The 20,822-nt window shown below is 45.9% G+C and overlaps 2 protein-coding genes across 2 annotated transcripts in view; one reads left to right on the forward strand and one right to left on the reverse strand.

Annotated features, from left to right (window-relative positions):
• VSIR (V-set immunoregulatory receptor) overlaps nt 1-18,842 on the forward strand; it is a 66,511-nt gene extending 47,669 nt beyond the window's left edge. The window contains exons 6-7 of the mRNA XM_075000260.1: nt 11,800-11,981; nt 13,110-18,842. Of these exons, the coding sequence (XP_074856361.1) occupies nt 11,800-11,981; nt 13,110-13,147 (220 nt within the window). The 3' untranslated portion in view covers nt 13,148-18,842. The remainder of the gene's footprint in view (nt 1-11,799; nt 11,982-13,109) is intronic.
• The window catches only part of CDH23 (cadherin related 23), a 549,671-nt gene that overhangs the window by 97,455 nt on the left and 431,394 nt on the right, over nt 1-20,822 (reverse strand). The gene's annotated exons all lie outside the window — the stretch shown is intronic.

The following is a 20,822-nucleotide window of genomic DNA, read 5'->3' on the forward strand; positions in this document are numbered from 1 at the left end:
GTCGTGCGATTTTGGCACCTGCAGGAGGGGCTCTTGCAGTGACCCATTTGATTGTCAGGGCTGAGCACATGGGAGGAGCTCATGCAAGAGCCTTGGGTCTGGGGACACAGACCTGCCCAATCACTGGGCCGTGCCTTCAGGTAACGGCTTTACGGTAGAGTGAAAGACCTGGGGCATGGAGAGGCAAGGAAGTGGTGCTGCTGGGACCCCAGCAGAGGAGAAACCCAGGGCAGGGGAGGAGAGCAGTCAGGTGCTCCTGACCCATGGAAGGCGAAGCCCTGGGGCAGCAGGCGTCAGCGAGGCATTGCTGCTGGGCCAGGACAGCAATAGGAAGTGGCCAGCAGTTCCCTGTCTTAGCGGTGAGGAGAGGCTGAGTGGAGTGTACATCTGGGCAGTGTGGATAGGTGTGTATTTGTGTAGTCAGCAAGGGCTGACTTTTTAACCTGACACTATAACACATGTGCTGGCAGAGAAGAAGAGGGAGTTGAACAAGCCCCAAGACAGACGATACAATTTGATTTTTTAAACAAAAGCCTGTGTTGGGAGAGTCTGATGTCAGATTTTCTCTTGCTTGTGTTTGGCAATACTGCATTAGGCTGTGGGAAGAAAAAGAAGAGCAATGAGCTGTGGTCACAGTGACTATTCAGAGGCCTGTGGGATTACTGGATATCTGTAGTCTCTTCCTCTTGATCTGTTGTGACAGACTGAGCCAAACTATACTCACTGCCTAGTACAGAAAGTGTGGTTGACCTCTTGATCTGCAAGAAGTAATCATAGTATCCACCTATGCCACCTTTTATTTTAATGCTTCTTGGCTTTTCATTTTGTGCTCAGGTAGCTTGGGGAGGGTATTCTCCATCCACACTGTCCGACGTGCAGCTAACCCCTCACTCATCTCTACCGGTGACAGACTTCCCTCTTTTTTCATTTCAAAAGTCTTACCAACTTGGGCCAGACTGACCTTGACAAAAATAGTAAACCCACTGCCTGCTCTCTTGTGCTGTTTCAAGCAAATACTGAAACTGACAGCATAAATCAAACTGAAATAAGAATGCAAATTAACTTTGGTTTTGTTTATTGACATTGCTGCATCCTCAAAGTACATCTGGCCTCTCTGGCATTACAAAAGACTACATCTCTCATAGTGGGGGAAATGTCAGGAAGAAACATTTAAGCAACAGTTACACATTTAGTTGGCCTGTAATCCTCTGTAACTGTCTTGATTATTAATAAAAGTGCTGAAATCCCAGTCAGATAATCATTGCACAGGACACAGTAGGGAGCTACATGATTTCTTTCTTCCGAGGGGTGGTATATCACATGAAAGAAATTGAAAAGCGACTTTGGGTTGAAGTAGTAATTGATAAGAAGAGAGGTAGATTGAAACTGAGCAAATGTGATATCCTATTTAGTCACTAACGGCAACAAAGGGTTAAAATTACTATTTTCCTTCTCTCCTAGTCTGCAAAAGAAAACTAACTTATTTACCAATTCTCACTGTGTTTCAGTGCTTTATTGCACTATGTTTTTAAGGGTTCCCCAGTCTCTCTCTTTCAGGTACTATAAATGGCTCTCATTTATAATACCAGTACAATATAGTGGTCAGACCAGGAGCCAGTGCCATGCATTGCATGAGTCAACATGAATCAAAAAGATCTCTTTGTTCTGTGATGAAGTGTTCGGTCATATGCTAATGCTTAGACCGGTGCATTCAAACTGCTTTGCATTTGTTCGCCTGTTGGAGGAATGTGCTTGCAATAGGAAGCTCCTACTGCGCACAAGTTTGAAGAAGAAGAATGCCATTTGAGATCTCACTTCCTATAGCACGATGTCCAAGCACCTTTGGCCATGTGGTGTAGTCCTGACCAGCTCTAGCACTAAAATTGCCGAGTATATATTGCTTAGATTTGAAAGGTACTGAAGAGATCACTGAATTCAGGCTAGCGTAGAAAGACTCCTTTTCAACATCTGCAGCAGTCAAAGTGGGTGCATATGCACTAACAAGTACGAGGCGTTGTCCCAGCCTCAGGCTAAGCTTTGCAGTCATAAGGCGAGGACTGATGGCATGTGGCTCGGATTCAAGCTGGGGGGACTAGTGGTGTCCTGATGGTGAAGCCAACTCCTGCTTGCCTTGGATGACCCTCAGGGCAGCCCACACAGTAATATGAATAGCCTGCTCCAACCTCCGTGACCTGTCTGGTACAAGAAATACGTGTTTCACTTAGAGCTGCAACACCAATTTTATAACATGCACGTTCTCTAACCATGACTGCTGTCCTGCACTCATGGTGATCATTGGGATCAAGAAGTGTGCATACTTTCCAGAATGCAAAGCACAGTTGTTGTTTAGTCATTGATTTTCTCTTGTGACTGCAAAAATTGGATATTTAGTCAGTCATAGTTAACCGACAGGGAGCAACTGGAACAAGTTGTGTTTAGGGATTGTTTTCTCTCCCCCTCTTCTTTCAAAGAAAGCAGCACTGTCCCTAAATCAGGCTGCTTTGACACCCAGGTGGGACATGGGAGCTGCTGTTGTTCCAGTTCAGCAAACAGACGACCATAACACCTGGGCCGCCTATGTGCAGGTTTGTGACTAGATGCTTCCAGCGGTATCCTCCACCTGCATTTGATGTCACTTGCCCATTGCTGTGGGACTTCCATCAAGAGTTAAATCTTTAGCATCAAGAGAGATACCTTCATGTAGGAATGGATTTAAGTGAGGCTGGCTTGTGAGTTCCAGGCCCACTCTCTCCTCTCACACCAGCCACTGTGCACAGGCGCAAGAACTGCAACATGTACACTGGAAGGAGAGCGCACAGGTTTGAGATCAGAGTTACCTTCTCCTAGATTGATGCACCTAAATAAACTGATCTGTTTACTCCTGTTTAGAATCAGACTTTCCCTTCTCCTAGGTACCGCTGGTCCATGGCACCTTATCCCATATTATTTGGCGCAGCCCCTCGAGATCGCTCCATGGAGGGCTTCCTCAACCTCTCATCCTGAGGATACAACCCAATGCTGTAATATTGCAGTGTGTGTTGTCTCCTTGAACCTTTGTCCACCAAAATGTCATCATTCTGCTGTACGCCAAAAAAAAGCTGGATGTGGGTAAACTTGAAATACCTGGGATACAAAGGCTGTTTCAATGTAGTCTTGATGCTTCCATAAGCAATGAAGGTCCAGAATGGTCACCCATTATTGAGAATGATTGGATTAACATCAAAGAGACAACCTACTGAAGTGCTGTCAAGATCCTCGGTTTCCAAAAACGCAGGCACAAGGACTGGTTTGATGACAAGGACAGAGATGCCCAACCTCTTCTTGATAAGATGCATGTGGCACACCTGGGTTGGATCAATGATAAAGAGAATGCCTCCAGGAAGTCGTCATATATTTGAGCCAAGCAGAAAGCACAAGTCAGATTACTGCAAATGAAAGAGGAGTGATGGAAATATCAAGCAGTTAAACTCCAAAATGGGGCTGATAGAATGCTTTGAGATCATGACTATGGGCCACACATTGCTGGCTCTTCACCAGTGCACTCAGCTTATGGCCTCACTTTGATCACAGGTAGTGCTAAAATCCTTGACTGATGGGCTGAACATTTTCACAAAGTATTGAACCAGATCTCAACTTTTGACAGTGGTGTTCCCGAAGACATTCCTCAGCGGGCTAATGCTTTACAGCTGGTCAGACCACCAACTCTTGATGATGTACAAAAAGCTGTTAAACAGATGAAATATGGAAAGGCACCTGGCAGTGACACAGTTCCATCAGAAATGTATAAAGCTGCTGGTGGCCAGTTGATATACCATCTCACCCATTTATTTAGTGCTATTTGAGAGAAGGAGCTAGTCTCTCAGGACTTCAAAGATGCTGTGATTGTACATATATACAAGAGAAAAGGTGACCGTGTGTGTTGTGATGACCATCAGGGCATCTCTCTGCTCCCCATAGGTGGTAAGATCCTGGTCTACATCCTTCGCAACCGGCTTTCACTACATATGTTCAAAAACAGCATCGTTTCTGAAAGCCAGCACAGATTCATTCCATGCTGGCTGAGGCATTTCCAATATGATATTTATAGCCTGACACATGTGAGAGAAATGTAGAGCGCAACATCTTCATTGGCTTGACCAAGGCGTTCAACGCAGTCAACAGAAATGGACTCTGGAAAATATTAGAGCGAATTGGCTGTCCTGAAAAATGTATCAATTGTTTGGTCTTTTCATGATGGCATTCTTGGTCACATCCTAAACAATGGAGAAATATCAGCATCTTTTGAAATATCAAACAGTACAAAGCAAGGATGTGTCCTTGCTCCTCGCCTGTTCAACACATGCTTTTTAATGATGCTGTTAGTCACTTTTAAGGACTGCCCATTGGAAATACCTATTTGGTTCCGAACAGATGGCAGTATTTTCAGTCTCCAGAGAGTTCAGGCTCAGACTAAATGGCTACTACAACTATCCATGACCTTCTGTTCCTGATGACTGTACATTGTTGGCTCATTCAGTAGAGGATGCATTTTTTGATTGCTTTGTTATGTCTGTTCACAACTTTGGACTCACAGTGAGCCTCAAGAAGACAGATGTTATGCCTCAGCCTGTTTGGAAAGAGCCCAGCATTCCAGTGATCACTGCTGCTGGTACAGTCCTTAAGGCTGATGACAAGTTCTGCTTCCTCAGAAGTGTATTTTCCTCTAGGATAAATGTGGATTATGATGTATCTGCTCACTTACCCAAAGTCTGGAAAATTAACTGAACACTTATGGAATGACCATGGTATTAAACTTCATATCAAGGTAGCTGTTTATCAGGCAGTCCTCCTGAATATCCTGCTGTATGGCTTGGAATCATGGACAATATATCACCACCATGTTTTGAAACTCGACCAGTTCCATATGCGCTGTCTGAGGAAGACTGCCATGTGAATTGGTGGGACAAAACTCCTAACATGGAGGTTCTTAAGTTATGTCATGGGCATGGCAGCAATGCTTATGGACAGCCAATTTCACTGGATTGGTCATGTTATGAGGATGGAGGATACACAGATACCAAATATCATCTTCTATGGCCAGATTGCTCATGGAAAGTGCTCTATTGGTGGCCAGTATAAGTGCTATAAAGACATCTTAAAGGCCAACGTGAAGTCATGCAGCATATCTTCCAATGATCTGGAAACTCTAGTTCAGGACAGATTGTACTGTTGGCAAATCACTGTACAGACTCTCAGTTGCTTTGAGAATCCATGTATCCAGGCACAACAGGATCCAAAAAGAATGTATGCCTGTAGTTGGTGGCTTGTTATGTGGTATCTGTCATCGACTCTGCCGATCAAGGATTGGTTTAGTTGCTCACCAATGGTGTCATAGAAGATGAGATTCATTGATCAATGGCTCAGTCCAAGAAGACGACGACAATACCAGTAATTGCAAGAACTGCTCAGCTGCATTTTCTGGTTGCAGGTGGTGTTCGGGTAGCTTGTGTTAACACTTTATATCACTAGAAAGAGGCAACTGAGCCCTTATAGATATACTATACTTAAGTTAGGGCCAACTAGAACTTTAGGATTGTGATCATGCTGCATGCTGTGCTCATTTGGAACTTTTCATTGTCAGTGGAATTAGAACGCATATCCTGAGGCTCCAAAGACTCAGGCTTCCACAACTTGAGCTAAAAAAAAAAAAATCTCCATTTCCCATTAGCAGTGTTGGGTCTAGGCAGATCTGCCAACAGAAAGGCCAAAGGAAGCAGTTGCCCTTGGGGTCTGGTGTTTCAAAGGGGCAACCACCACTGGCTCCCACTGCTGTTACTTTGGCTGCAGCAGCAGCCGGAGCTGCAGCCCTTCTGAAACGCAAGGGCAGTGCTGCTCCGGCTGCCTGCAGTTGTGAGGGAGTATGTGTGTGTCTGAGTGGTATCAGGGTAGCAGGGAAGAAAGTGCTGCAGTCTGGGTGGAGCTGAAGACTGACTGCCCTAAGCCTCTTCCACCACTGCCACCCCCTTCTGGGTGTAGAGCTGGGCCCCCCTCCCATCTTGCCCTGGGGTGGCTGTTGGTGTCACTGGGTCTAGGACACACATTAAACAGAGCTTAAATTCCCACCAGCCAGTGACAGGGTATCTGAAGATGTACCAACATGGTAGCACTGCCTGCTAACTAGTGTGGTGCTGCAGGTACTTCTTTCCTCAGCTTCCCTTTTCTCAGGGATGCAATTCCACACAGTCCAAAAAATGTAAGACAAAATTCTACCACTGGGGTTCTACTTTATTTAATACAAATAAACTCGAAATAAAGTATTTTCCATTGCTCCTGGGGGTGTGGTCAGCCTTCCTCTTTGGGACCTTAGTCTCTGAAAGACCCTTTCCTTTAGGAGAGTGTCTTTCTCTTTAAGCCTCAGCAAATAAAGGGCCAACAACCCCATGACATACCTTCTCCCAGCAAAGCCAACCTCTAAATGGCTAATTCTTGGTCACGTTCTCCAACCAAGGGGAGCTTCTTGGTTAGCAGCAACTAGGAAATCTATTAAATATTTGGCAATATTCTTGTCCCCCTCCATAAAATATGACGTGATCAGGACTTGTATTCCACTATGGTGCAAGCACTTTATGTGGTAAACTTACTTCTCCTTAGCTCTCAGCAGCACATCTCATAGTTCAACACATCCTGTACGCCCCGAAAGCCAAGTTCCCAAGTCCTGGTATGGTCAACAACACAAAACTTTCACCACAGTTGATCTGACTTAAGGCTACTAATTGGCCTCTTAGATAGAAGCCTCCCTGGAGATAAACCCAAGCACCATCATTGGGATTAAAAACAGTCCTATCAAAATCCCACTTCCTTAGGGTTTCCAGACTCTAAGGACTGGACTCTTTTCCCTACAATTCCTAACAATCCAATCAGCATGCATTTCTGCAATTGCCAGATGTACGGTACCTTTGGCCTTGCAACTTCATCATGCCATAGCAGGGCAGTTCTTGGCTTCAGAAGGCTGCTGTCCCTTCCTGCTCAATTCATCTTCCTGCATTAGTGACCTCAGCCCAGAGAATTACAGCTCTTTATCCTTTGGCAAGTTGGACCCTAAACCCACCTGGGTTGTAAGAAGGCTCTGGAGCTCACTCAACTCCATCTGCAGCAGCAAACACTACTGTTCTACGGTCTTTTTTTTCAACCCTGAGGCAGATCATCTGCTGCTGCGGGTTCACAACTTGCTGTATGATCCTCCCCCCTGAGAAACATGTCTGTTCCAACTCCTGTTCTTCAGCCACCTGCATCTGCAGTTCCAGGATTTCAGTGTGAATTCTATCAGCAGTGGCAGCCTTCCTCTCATTCTAGTCCTTTACTAGGGAGGTCTGCTGCAAACCAGACAGGGCAGCTAGGAACAATGAAGCTTCTATTGTGTTTTGGATCTCAAACTTTGTCTCACAGGACACCCAATCCATTTTTAAACAGTTGACTGCTCCTCTTGGAAGGTCCTTCTGGAGGTCCTGTTTGTTTGTATCAATACAAGCTTCCCTATTGCTGATTTCTGTGCTTGTCATTTTATTGCTTGTCTCTCCATGGGCTTCAGCACTCAGGTCCTGCACTCCTACACAATCCTCAGCCAGTTTCCCCTGCAAATCAGCTTCTTCTGCCAGTGTGTAAGAGTAATCTATAGAGGGCTACGTCTACACTACAGCGATCTGTTGACAGAAGTTACTAGCGGAAGAGATCTTCTCGCAAAACTTCTGTTGACAGATCACGTCCACACACAAAAGTGGATTGAAAGAGTAATCTGCTCTGTTGACAGAACAGCCAATTGGAAGCTCAGAAAACAGGGCTGCCCGGTGAACTGTAAGTCCTGTCTGTTGACAGAGGGCACCCCAGAACATATAGGCTGCGTCTACACGTGCACGCTACTTCGAAGTAGCGGCACCAACTTCAAAATAGCGCCCGTCACGGCTACACGTGTTGGGCACTATTTCGAAGTTGAAATCGACGTTAGGCGGCGAGACGTCAAAGTCGCTAACCCCATGAGGGGATGGGAATAGCGCCCTACTTCGAAGTTGAACATCGAACTAGGGCACGTGTAGACGATCCACGTCCCGCAACATCGAAATAGCGGGGTCCGCCATGGCGGCCATCAGCTGAGGGGTTGAGAGACGCTCTCTCTCCAGCCCCTGCGGGGCTCTATGGTCACCGTGGGCAGCAGCCCTTAGCCCAGGGCTTCTGGCTGCTGCTGCTGCAGCAGGGGATCCATGCTGCATGCACAGGGTCTGCAACCAGTTGTCGGCTCTGTGGATCTTGTGTTGTTTAGTGCAACTGTGTCTGGGAGGGGCCCTTTAAGGGAGCGGCTTGCTGTTGAGTCCGCCCTGTGACCCTGTCTGCAGCTGTTCCTGGCACCCTTATTTCGATGTGTGCTACTTTGGCATGTAGACGTTCCCTCTCAGCGCCTATTTCGATGTGGTGCTGCCCAACGTCGAAGCTGAACGTCGACGTTGCCAGCCCTGGAGGACGTGTAGACGTTATTCATCGAAATAGACTATTTCGATGTCACTACATTGAAATAAGCTATTTTGATGTAGCGTGCACGTGTAGACGTAGCCATACGTGGCTTTTTGTCAACACAAAACTGTCCACAAAAGCATTATTCCTGAACATGGAGAGGCACAATGCTGCCGGTGTATGTGCCGGGTTTTGTCAAGAGTCTGTCAACAAAGCATATTTTGTGTGTAGATGCTCTATGGGTTTTTTTCCAACAAAAACTGGGCTTTGTCAGAAAAACACTCTGGTGTAGATGTAGCCTAAGTGTGGTTCACTGTGCCATACAGTGGCACCTAGATCACTTAAAGAGAGAAAGAATGAGTGTCCTCTACAGCCTTAGCTGAGAGCCAGCTGGCTTTTTGCTCATATGAGGCTCATACGCTGAGCTCCAGAAGTCCCAAGTTCAAGTATGCCTGTGTGCAGTTATATGAGGCTACTACCTCAATGGCCAATTCTTGGAGCTCACTAGTCACTTTCCAGTTCCTTTTCCATCTGAATAACCTGCTGCTCCAATGTACGCTTGCTAGTCTCGAGCACCGGCTTTTGTTTCAAGTGCTCCTCCATTGCTCTGTTCAAAAAGAGGGTTGGGCTCACCTGTTCCAGAACTTTTATTTTAATATGTTTCCACTTGTCACTGAAGTACATGTAGCATTTCCTTTCCAAAACAAGCAGCTATTCCAATTCCTGCCTGTCTGCTTGCTAGGCTGGAAACCTCTTTCTCACGGTTTCAGTTTAACATGGGACCTTCTCACCCTCAATCTCTTCCACCTGAGTATAGAGTCTCAGTTTCTGGTGTTTTGCTTTCTGCAGTAACTCCTATATTGACTACTGTCTTACTCCTAGCTCCACCACTTTATCTACTGGCTTAAATTACTTGCTCTGCAATGGGCTTGGCCACCCTGAATCACATCAAGACAGTTTAGGGCTTTGTTACTTCTTTTCATGAGTGTCAACTGTTTCCTCTGCCCGGTAGAACCAGAGGAATTTTTATCTTATTGGTCAGTCTTACACATTTGCTCTGCCATGGTTGCTTTGCCCTTTCCAGTTCTGCTTCTATTGGCCTGGTTTGTTCCTACTGTGTGATGAACTCCTCTATAGCCTGAGAGTGTTTGCAGCTTATCTGAATTTGGGACTTTTACAGCTTTGTACAGCCATCCAATACTTGGTAGAAATCTACCACTAGGACCTATCGTTCATTTGCTTGTTCAACAGTCACATCCTGACTTCTGTTGCCTCCATTTTGCTTTCCCTCCACCTCATTTCTGGCTTGTGCAACTCCAGAATCCTGTCATCCTAGGAAGCTAGTTGAATCCCCTTGATTAGAACTCCTGCTTCCTGGGTCTGCTCTGGTTCTTCTATTCAAATTCCTCAAGTTCTCACACTTAGGCCGCGTCTACATGTGCACGCTACTTCGAAGTAGTGGCGCCAACTTCGAAATAGCGCCCGTCACGGCTACACGTGTTGGGCGCTATTTCGAAGTTGAAATTGACGTTAGGCGGCGAGACGTCAAAGTCGCTAACCCCATGAGGGGATGGGAATAGCGCCCTACTTCGAAGTTGAACATCGAACTAGGCCATGTGTAGACGATCCACGTCCCACAACATCGAAATAGCGGGGTCCGCCATGGCGGCCATCAGCTGAGGGGTTGAGAGACGCTCTCTCTCCAGCCCCTGCGGGGCTCTATGGTCACCGTGTGCAGCAGCCCTTAGCCCAGGGCTTCTGGCTGCTGCTGCGGCAGCTGGAGATCCATGCTGCAGGCACAGGGTCTGCAACCAGTTGTCAGCTCTGTGGATCTTGTGTTGTTTAGTGAAACTGTGTCTGGGAGGGGCCCTTTAAGGGAGCGGCTTGCTGTTGAGTCCGCCCTGTGACCCTGTCTGCAGCTGTTCCTGGCACTCTTATTTCGATGTGTGCAACTTTGGCATTTAGACGTTCCCTCGCAGCGCCTATTTCGATGTGGTGCTGCCCAACGTCGAAGTTGAACGTCGACGTTGCCAGCCCTGGAGAACGTGTAGATGTTATTCATCGAAATAGACTATTTCGATGTAGCATGCATGTGTAGACGTAACCTTAGGGTCTAAAAGTCATGCGAGTGTCTCTCCTCTAGCTAATGGGAACAGTGAACTCCACAGCCTCCCACCTTTAATTTTACACTTGGGGCCTATTTCCTTGTCTAAGCTACATTTGCCTTTTCTTGTAGAGTCTTGCTTCCTCATAATTATAGTCCACCCAACCAAAGTAGAAAGTAGATATTTTTTCGCAGGGCAACACCATTCTATGTGCCTGGGTTCCCCATCCCACATGCCCCACCTCTTCTTAGTTAATATATACCAGCCATTTGAGCCTAGGTCTTCTTCCCTGTTGGTGGTAATTGATGGCAATTGGCAGTTGACCCTTTCTCATCATTGACAGCCGCTGCCCCGCCAAAAACTGGAGCTGGAACTCCTCCAGTTGTGTGAGCCTCTCCCTACACTGCCATGGGACAGTCAAAATGTGACAAACAAAGCAGATGTCTACACTGCTCCATTATCATATTTTGATGGGGGGGTGGGGTCTCAGAATCCCCCTGTGGTACCTGTTGTAGGGCATGCCTGACCTTTAGCACCTCTTGCTGACCTAGTGCTGCAAGCACTCATTGCCTCAGTCCTGGTCCCTCTTTGGGCTCAGGGGTGTGCACAGCCCCACTCCTTGGGGGCCTGTGCCTCTGGAAGCTCCTGTCCATTGGGAGAATTTCTCTATAAGCATGTCACTGTAACTGAGCCCTGATAGCCTTTTATTAGGCCCAGGTATTCATTATTCAATTGAATACCTAGATGGATTTTTCCCCCCTTAAATTAGATCATCATGGTAACCTGGGCCTAGACTCCCCTTAAACCATTCCCATGATGAGTGTTACCTCTCTTCTCATTATTATATTTTAACAGGATCCTCCCTCCCTCAGAATCTAGGTTTTCCTCCAGCAAGATTCTAAGCCTGTGCTTATATCTCTTATATTTATTTGCTGTACAGCACCATGGTGGTATTATAAAGGAAAGACAAGATGCTAGGAAGCAAGCCCTAGAAAAACAATAAAGAGCATGGTCACTGAGCAGAAGTCTTGAAGGCAAATATAGGAGAAACCCACTTCCTAATGTTTAAGGCAGATAATTAGGAACCTCCAAAATAAGGACAATAAGTGCTATTGTCAGAAAGGAAGAAAGTCTGTAATTCTGGAGTTCTCAGAGCGTGAGAGAGAAAACAGTAGAGTGAGAACAAAGATGGACACTATATTTTTTCTTGCAGTAATGCTCAAGGCATTGAAAACCCTGTCTTTGAAGCTGCTCCATCCACAGAGTCCAGACCCAAGCCACAGATGACATACATTACCAGCCGCCTTCAGTCAGAATCGGGCCGACACCTTCTCTCAGAACCAAACACTCCATTGTCTCCTCCTGGCACAGGGGATTGTTTCTTCCCAACACTGGGTAAGCATCCATTTTACAGAACTAGTTCCTGGGCTAACAGTGTCATGACCGAGGCACCAGGCAATCAGCCATCGAAGAGGGGCATGGGAAAGGAAAAGAAACCAAAAAGGGAGGGAAGTGATCTTTTGTTAAATATTCAGTTTAAATCTAACCTTACTCATCATGAATTGAACAGTCTTGCGACTTTGGGGTGGTGAAAAATCCTGCTATACTGTCTCATGTTACACTTACAGGACCTGTTTTAGATCTCAATTACACAAATGTAGACAGGGGGTGATGCCATTTGAGCCAATTGAGTTATTCCAGACGTACACAGCTATAAATGGAAACAGAACTTGGCCAACTGACACTTACTCATAATTCCTTCGTGTCTCAAGAGAAACTGCTGATATGAACCAAAATAATAAAGCTGTGGCTTGAAGATGAATAGGGGAACTTGACAAGATCTCAGTTTTAGGGGGCGGGTAAGAAACACAGCAGTGGTGTGACTGGCTCTGGCTGTTTGTTCTGCAGCATGGGGTTTGCCCTTCTTCCATGTAGAGGGCTCTCACCAGCAGGTCAGTCTTGCAGCACTTTTGATTTCCAGAGTGTGGGCTAACAATGTTACTTTGGTGGCCCCACTTGTCAGTCCATTGCCTCTTCCCCCAGAGTCTCTCTGTATTAATCGCTCAGAGCCAGGCTGCCATTTTACACCCTGTTATTACCAACACAGCAGATACTGAATATTTGCTAGAAGACAAAAAAAAATCCTGCCAGTTGCCCTAAGAAATGTTGCCTTTGGGGGGGTTAAAATTGTTTGTCAGGGAACATTGGGGACTGACCCAAAGCCCAGTGAAATCTATAGAAGTGTTTCCATTACCTTCAACAACATGCTTTGGGTCAGGCCCATAGTCCTCTTTCTCTAGCATCTTTGCAGCTGACCCACATTTGACTGAATTGTCCTGCTAAAGGTGTCCACGAATGGCAACATACAACCCCAGCAGTTAAATTATTCTTGAAACTTGTCTATGGGGGGGAGGAGTATTTTCTGTTAAACACCTCAGACCATGGCTACAGAAGTGCACCGTGAGCTCCACATGCACAAACAACCAGAAACAAATCATTAACAGAAATATCTCTCTTTTTCAGATCCTGTTCCTGATTCTCCAACTTCCATGAAAATATGAAATTGTGAAAGGAGAACAGCTTTTACTGAATTTGTTGTCAGCAATACGGAAAAGGCATTGGTTACTACTTAAGTAAAGGTGTTGTAAACAAGGCCACTTCTTAGGGGGAAAAATATCACAGACGCTTTCTCTGGCATTTGGTGCTTCTCCTGACACCTCAGATTCATCACTGCACTCATCTGCCTTACACTGTTTCTCATGAAAAAAACAAGAAAGAAAAAAAAAGCACAACAAACACTCTTGCTTGTTAACTTCACTGAACAAAGAAGCTTGCAATTTAATTATGAATGCATTGCCAAATGTCTCTCTGCTGGTGTGCAGTTCCCAACACCATGTTTTTTTACACATTGGCACCTACAGCAAATATAAGAAGATGCCTTATTAAACTGGAGATAGATGTTGAACAAAAATAATATAAAATAAAATAAAAAAGAAGGCTTACAAACTGAACTGAAGTGTAAGAACGACTCTCCACATTCCATGGAAATTCATGAAGTGGAAAACAAGTCCCTCTTCAATGGTTTTAGAATTTTGCTACCTATTTTCTTAGACAAGTAAGTGTGTGTGTGTGTGTGTGCGCACGCGCGCACGCGTGTATTATTTTTGCCTGCACCACTTGATGTCATGGCATAAAAACTGTGTGATGGGTTTAGAATTTGTATTTCAGTCTGAAAAGATGTATGATGGGAAGATTTGGATGAAAAATAATATTGACTGCTGCCTATAATATCTAAAGTGTAAGGAACCAGTCAGGAATAAAAGACTGGTTTAAGTCTTGTTGCTTGGATCTAAATTTAAATCTACAGCCAAACTTTTGAAAAGTTCAGGAGTGTTTGTGGAGTCACTGCTCAGACTCAGACCTACTGTAGACATGGGCCTGAGCTGGGGAGTTTGAACCAAGATTCAGATTCCAACTTGCCAAAAACCCAAATGGGTGGGGATCTGGTTTTCCAGCCTGAGCCCATCTCAGATATAAATAAGGCAAACATCAAACAGAGAGCCTGAGTCAGAGCAAACCAACCATACCAGCAAACATTTGAAATGGTTCAACCTATTAGCATGGTTTATCATCTGACTGCAAGACCTAATACATACTGTTCAGCAGTACACTCCAGTTAAAGGTGCACCCATGAGAATCATCTTGAATTAAAGTAGCATGTATTTATCAGCATTCTCATGGAAATGTCAGATGACAACTGGCAATTCCTAAAACGATTTTACGACCTGCAGTCATGACACAAACCATAACCATTTTCAGATTTGTTACTCTGGGTTCCTTAATGTGGTTGAAAGGTGAAATGTGGATAGGGCTAAGGAGATTTGAAAAACAGAGAGAACTATGGGAAAAAAAAGTTTTAGTTCCAGGATCACTTGTCTGATTTTGGGGTAGATGTACAATTGGACCGCATGAGTCTCACGAAACAATCACGTATTAACTTTCTGTAAATGACCCAGCATATATGAGAGTTTCAGGCTAGATCTAGACTGGTCGCAGAAAGAATACACACTGCTAATTGTGAATGAAGACCTGTGTTTGAGTGGTGGGCTGCGATGGCTGCATAGACAAGGATCCAGTCAGGATATGATGGGGGAAGATGAGCCTCATAACATTTTAACAGCTTCTGTGTCCTGAATAATCAGGACCTTCCTGCTAAAATGAGGGAAGAGATGGTGAAAATGTTCTGGATACTGAGGCTAGATGCAGTAAGATCCAGTCCCTGTCCCAAGGTTTTCTTCTCCCATCCTCCCACCTGTATTCCATCAGGGATGTCTATGCAGCAGCATTATTTCAAAATAAGCTACGCCAGAAGAAATTTTTCCAGAATAGCTTATTTCGAAACAACGCTGCGACACACAAAGTGCATTTCAAAACAGCACTCAGCTACTTCGAAATAGAGCAACTAAACATAATAGAGCCTAGTTTGAAACAGAGCCACTAGACGCACAATGGCTTATTTCCAAATAGGCTCTATTCTATTCTACACAGCCCTATTCTGAAATAAGCGCTGTTCCTCGTGCAATGCGGTTTATGAATTTCAAAAGAAGCCAACCGCCATTTTGAAATTATTTTGAGACAGCAGTTGGATTGCGTAGACACTCGCAAAGTTATCTCAAATTAACAGCCATTAAACATACCCTCAAATGAGATGGCATGTCAGTTATTCTCACACATTTTAATGATGTGAATTTGGACCTATGCAACCAAAGAGGCCTCATTAGACGATCAAGGCGACTTTAAAAAATACAGCCCCCCCCCAAACAGCTGTAACATAAAAATATTTTCAAAACAACCCTTTCCAGGTGATGAGTCTGTGACATGCACTAGAGGCTCATGGCAAAGGCATCTTCCCCAGTTGGAGGTGAGGAGGGGCCCGTTTGGTACTTTGTAAAGCTTAGAAACTTGTTTAAACTGTGGAATGAGACATGCAGTTTGGAGGTGAGCTTCCCCCATACCTTTTGTACCAAGAGGAAGGTAGGAAAGTAGTGCAGGAACCATCTGTTTAAAAGCATACTCTACATTTTGTTGCTGAGGGATTTCCCTCTGCAGCTTTCCTAGGTCCTCCAGTCAGGAGGAATGCCAGACATCTCTATCCCTCACCTAGACTCTATCTTCCCTGCCACCTGGAACATAGATAGGCAAGCTGGTTACTCACAGGCAATGTTTCCTGAAAGCTGAGTGTTTGGGCGTCCACCCAGGAGAGATTCAGAAGCCACCCAAGCTGAGTGGCAGAGCACGCACAGAGTTCTCAGTCAGAAGCATGTGTTTCTACTGGTGGTACATATATGCACATGCCTTGGTGCACGTAACAAAATTTATTCCATCAACGGATGGAAAAATTAGTATGTCACAGGAGGGAAAATTCTTCGGAGTGTCCAGTTTAGGGTGAAGGTGATCAGAAGGAAATGGAGTTCAACCAAGATCAAAGCACATAACACAAACAGTCCACCACCAAAACACAAACTGCGTGTCCGAAATGATTCCGAAATCAGCAAAATGAGTCCCACAACATGTGATCTCATGCCCAGGTGACTGCCATGCCAGCAGACACTAAAAATAAAATAATCTAAAACATCATGTAGAGAACAGAATATGCTCCTGGGTAGATTTCTAGCCTCCTGTCAAGTTTGGAAAAGTTTAAACTTGAAAGCTACTTGTTGTGATGACTGTTGTTACAGTGACTCATTAGTTGTCATGGTGTGTGGGCTTGCTCCAGACCATTAGGAATCCAGCTGCGATTTATCTCACGTTATGTCAGGTAAGCAGCTGAGACAATCCCGACTACAATCCCCGTACAGCTGACTACCTCATGTATACAGCCGTCGCAGCCCAGCATTTACCATAACAAACTAGGATGAGCAAAATGTCTCTTCAACAAAAGGGTTTGATTAATCTCAGAGAAAAAACCCCCGATAATTAAAACAGACAAACTAAAAGGCCTCTTTGTAGTACATCATGTTACACCGCAGCAAAAAGATACTCCTGGACCTTGCTGTGTGTCTGTGCCCACCTGAAAAGCTGCAGCCTTTTAGAGCTTCCACAGTCCCACTCTTTGTTAACATGTTGGCCGGCCTTTTGATGTGGGGAGGGAGTTGAAGGGGGCAACTGCCCAGGGGCCCAACAATTCAAAGGGGCTGGGGGTTCTTGGCTGCTGCCATTGTAGCAGCCTGGGGCCCAGTGAGGCTGACAGGCTCACCCAGTCCCTGGGCAGAGCGGGGGAGGTGGGAGGGGGCTGCTTCATGCCTGCAGAAAGGGGAAGGGCCTCAGGTGGAAGGGGTAGGGCTGGGGTCAGCCAGGCCTCAGTGCCACTTGGACCATGGCATGCCACCCCTCCCACAGCCTGCCCAGAGCACACCACATGGCACTCCAGCAGCAATTTGAAGGGTCTGGGGCTCCAGCTGTCATGAGTTCTGGGCCCGTTTATATTTCTGGGCCCTGAGGCAACTGTCCCCATGCTGGTTGGCAGGCCTGCCTGGGCACTTTAAATTGCTAGCAGAGTGCAGTGTGGCGCGATTCAGGCAACACTGAGGACGCCATGACCTGGACAGTGCTGACAGCCAGCTGGCCCCATCCCCACCACTTCCATCTGAGGCTCTAAACTTGTGGGGGCATGGAGCCGGCCCTCTCTCCAACCTTGCCCAGGGGCTTGACAACCCTGTGGGCTCCCTTGCTTGATGGAACATGACTAGGGGCAAAACCTGCTAATTCCTTTACATGGGGTACAGCTGAAATAAGCTTACTAAAGGGGGTCATTGAGGGAATCTGAAAATCTGTGTAAAAGCTGAAATCTTCTGTTGATTAGCAAACTTTTTTACATGATCATCAATCTTGTGGCTCCCACAGCATGGGGACGTTGGCATGACAAGCGTATACATAGCTGCTCTGGGCAACTATTTCCGTAGTGAGTTCATCCCTGTGCCAGCTGTTAACGGCTTTCTTGCTGAGCAGGGCAGTGGATGGTTCTGAGAAACAAGCCTTGCATGGCTAGAAATCTAAAAATAGAAGCAAATGAGAAGCCCTGGGAACATGGAGGTGTTGTGCAAAGCAGCTACCAGTGGTCCCCACAGTGGCAAAATAACTTCCTGGCTGCAAAGTATCCAGCTGTGTGCTCGTACCCACTGACTGTCTCCTAACTCAAGGTTGAGTTCAAAGGCTTTCACTAGAGCTATGGTTACACGATAGCTGCCTGTCGAGAGAAGTCACTGTTGGAAGAGTATTCCCAACAAAACCTCTGTCGACAGATCACGTGGACACACAAAAGCCAATCTAGAGAGCACTCTGCTCTGGCAACAGAGCAGCCGGACTGCTTGGCTGCTCTCTCAACAAGACAGGCACTCAGAATCACAAGAGACAGGGCTGTCCATTGTTGTGGATGCCCTGTCTGTTGAGGGAGGCCTCTGGGGGCATTTACACTGCTGTTTTGTCAACAGAAATCTTTTGACAGCAACGTTATGCATCAAAAGTTTGAGGCAGAATGCTGCCGGAGAAAGTGCTGGGTTTTGTGTATAAACTCTCCATGAGTTTTGTTGACAAAACCCTCTAGCTGTCTAAATTCCCAATTCTCCTCCTTGCCACCCAAAACAAAATTCAGGGAAAAGACTCTGTCTGGGGGGCCTAAATCCCTTTGGTTCACATGGCCATGTAAGCCAGCCTTGTTTCTGTGATGTCACTTCATAAAGGGCCCACGGTGGGCTGAAAGGGACAAATCCCCTCTTTCTCAAGGTTTTGCCAATCATTCCAGAGCAAGAGACAAGAAGAGCAAAGCATGTGGGAAGCATGTAAAGGCATGATAGTGTATCTGCTTTTAAAAGGAGGACATGAGCCTGATGAGCGCAATGCATGACTAAAAAAACTCCGTGTTAGATCTGGAAAAGTGGCTCTTGATATTGAATCATGGTGTAATTTTGATATTTTATTTTAAAAAAGCAAAAATGGACAAACCCATAAAAATCAACTTTCCCTCCATGGCAAGCATAAAATGCTCACATGGTGTGTCTCCTGAGACCACTGATAGCCAGGTGGCAAGTTTTGAGATTGAAGGTGGGGTGAATAGTATAAAATGAAGGTAATGGCTACAATATGGTATAATCAACTGCTTTGGGCTATTTGTACATTCTGATTGCTCTGAACTTTCTTCCAGATTTGTCTGCATTTGTTTGTAAAAATACTGGTTGTTAAAATAAAGATTTATTGGAACTTCAATATTTTAATATAACGGAAGGTGAGTCACAACTAATAGCTCAAAATTTAGCAAGCTGCAGGGAAGGAAAGGCCCATGCCATCAAGTATCAGTGGTTATGAAGAGGCTGGTGAGGTTACCAACAGCACTGGGATGATGCTAGGTGAGCTGGCCAAAGAGGAGGAAGAATGGAGTGGGAACCATGAAGAGACAAGCTCCAAGTTGCCACAGTACAGTGGCCTGCATGGTAAAAAAAAAAAAAAAAAAAGGTCATTGGCTGGAATAGTTTTTCTTTATTAATTTAAATCATTCCCAGAAACAACGTCGTTAGCCAAAACTGAACAAGATTGCCTCTGAGTCTGTCTGGGGTGCTGTAGCATGCCTGTAGCCTGCTGGAGAACTGTGTCAGGGTTCTGCAAACCACAGCAGCCTGAGTGAAACAATTGTCTTTTAATGGAATCAACCCTTTCTACGCTCAGGCTCACCTGCCAGCTATCTCAGTTTAAAATCCACTATGCTACTTCTGCAACAACTGTGCTAAGTGTGTAGGGAGGAGGGCGGAAGAGAAGTGCTGCCATACTTCCTTTATTCTATTTCCTCTTTTGTTTTTGAGCATGTTTTTGCACCGTGGGTTTCCTGTTTTCAGCCCTGCTAAGTCTTCGTTGTGGTCCTGACTGTCTCCAGCCACTTTCCTTTCTGCTATTGCTCGGACAAGTAACTTCTGAAAGGGGGTACTGACTGTACCCCTTCTCTCTGTAGCACAAGGACATGACCTTACTGGTGGGCATGCTGGAGTGTGGCAAGCTGCCAGGCCTGGGCTGCTGGAGGGGGGTGAGTGTGGACAGGGACAGGTGATGCTGCCTGGAGTTGCCAGCTTGTCAGGGAGTCACAGGCAACAGGGCTCAACCCTGCAGAGCCAGTGGGCCAGCCACCGGGTCCCCTCTTCCTGAGGACAGGGGCAGTGGCCACAATTCTGCTCTCCACCTGGTAGGTGGGCAGGGGATGTACTATCAGGCGAGTCTCCCAGCTCTAAAACTCCTCCCTATGAAGCCTGACCATGCTTCAGGGCCAGGAACTGCTCCTTGTATTCTGCCCCAGCCATAGTGCTGTTCTGAAACCTCAAAGAAAGGGCACCAATATACAAATTTAGCTGAGGCTGACCCTACCTGGCCTGACGCTGGCCCTAAGGCTGACCCTACCTGGCCTGCAACATCTCAATATTCCACAAAGGAGAGTTCAGCACAATGGCAACAGCAATGTGCTCTGTGACTGGCAAAAGCCTTGGACTTTCACATCCTGTTTTTGCAGCAAGGGAAGCTTAATAAAAGCAGCAACAGCATCTGTTCTGGGGCACAGGGACCTTGTACTTCTAGCAAGAGGCATTGCATTAAGATGGTGTCAGCACTATGCCGCCCTCTCGCCAAGTGGCAATGGAGCCTAAATATTAACTCCTCATTGTCCCAGTGTGGGAAATGACACCCAAGAGCTCAACCTTTGTTCCCCATTCCTCCCTAGCCCTCCCAAAGCAGAGGCTCTGTTTTCCCCCGACTCCCTCCTATGGCATGGTATCTGTTCCCCTTCCCCCTTTGCAATTCCCCAGTCCCCACTACTGCTATCCATGTCTGCTTCCCCTGCCTTGGTCCCTGTTTTCCTCACCTCCACTCCAAGTCCCTGCTTCATGAACAGAGACAGTACATTATTAATACTGGCACTAAGGCACTGGACATAATCTCCTGATACCAAATGTTGCTTTCAGTGCATTTTAAAGAAGCTAAGTTGTTACTTGGCAATTTAAGTATGGGACAGGAGAGAAGTTTGACTCAGGGTGCTGCGCTCTGTGATTGCAAGGAAAATCTAGTCACAGATGATCAGTAGGTAGCTGCTCTTACAATGCCCCCGCCCAAGGAAGCAAACAACGTACTTGACCATAAAAAGAGGGAAAATGAAAAATAAATGAAGGGGAAAAATTGGTCACATGCAACAGTTCCAGTTATCCA

Source organism: Carettochelys insculpta, chromosome 7 (genome assembly GCF_033958435.1).
Source record: "Carettochelys insculpta isolate YL-2023 chromosome 7, ASM3395843v1, whole genome shotgun sequence".
In the NCBI taxonomy this organism is placed as follows: Eukaryota; Metazoa; Chordata; order Testudines; family Carettochelyidae; genus Carettochelys; species Carettochelys insculpta.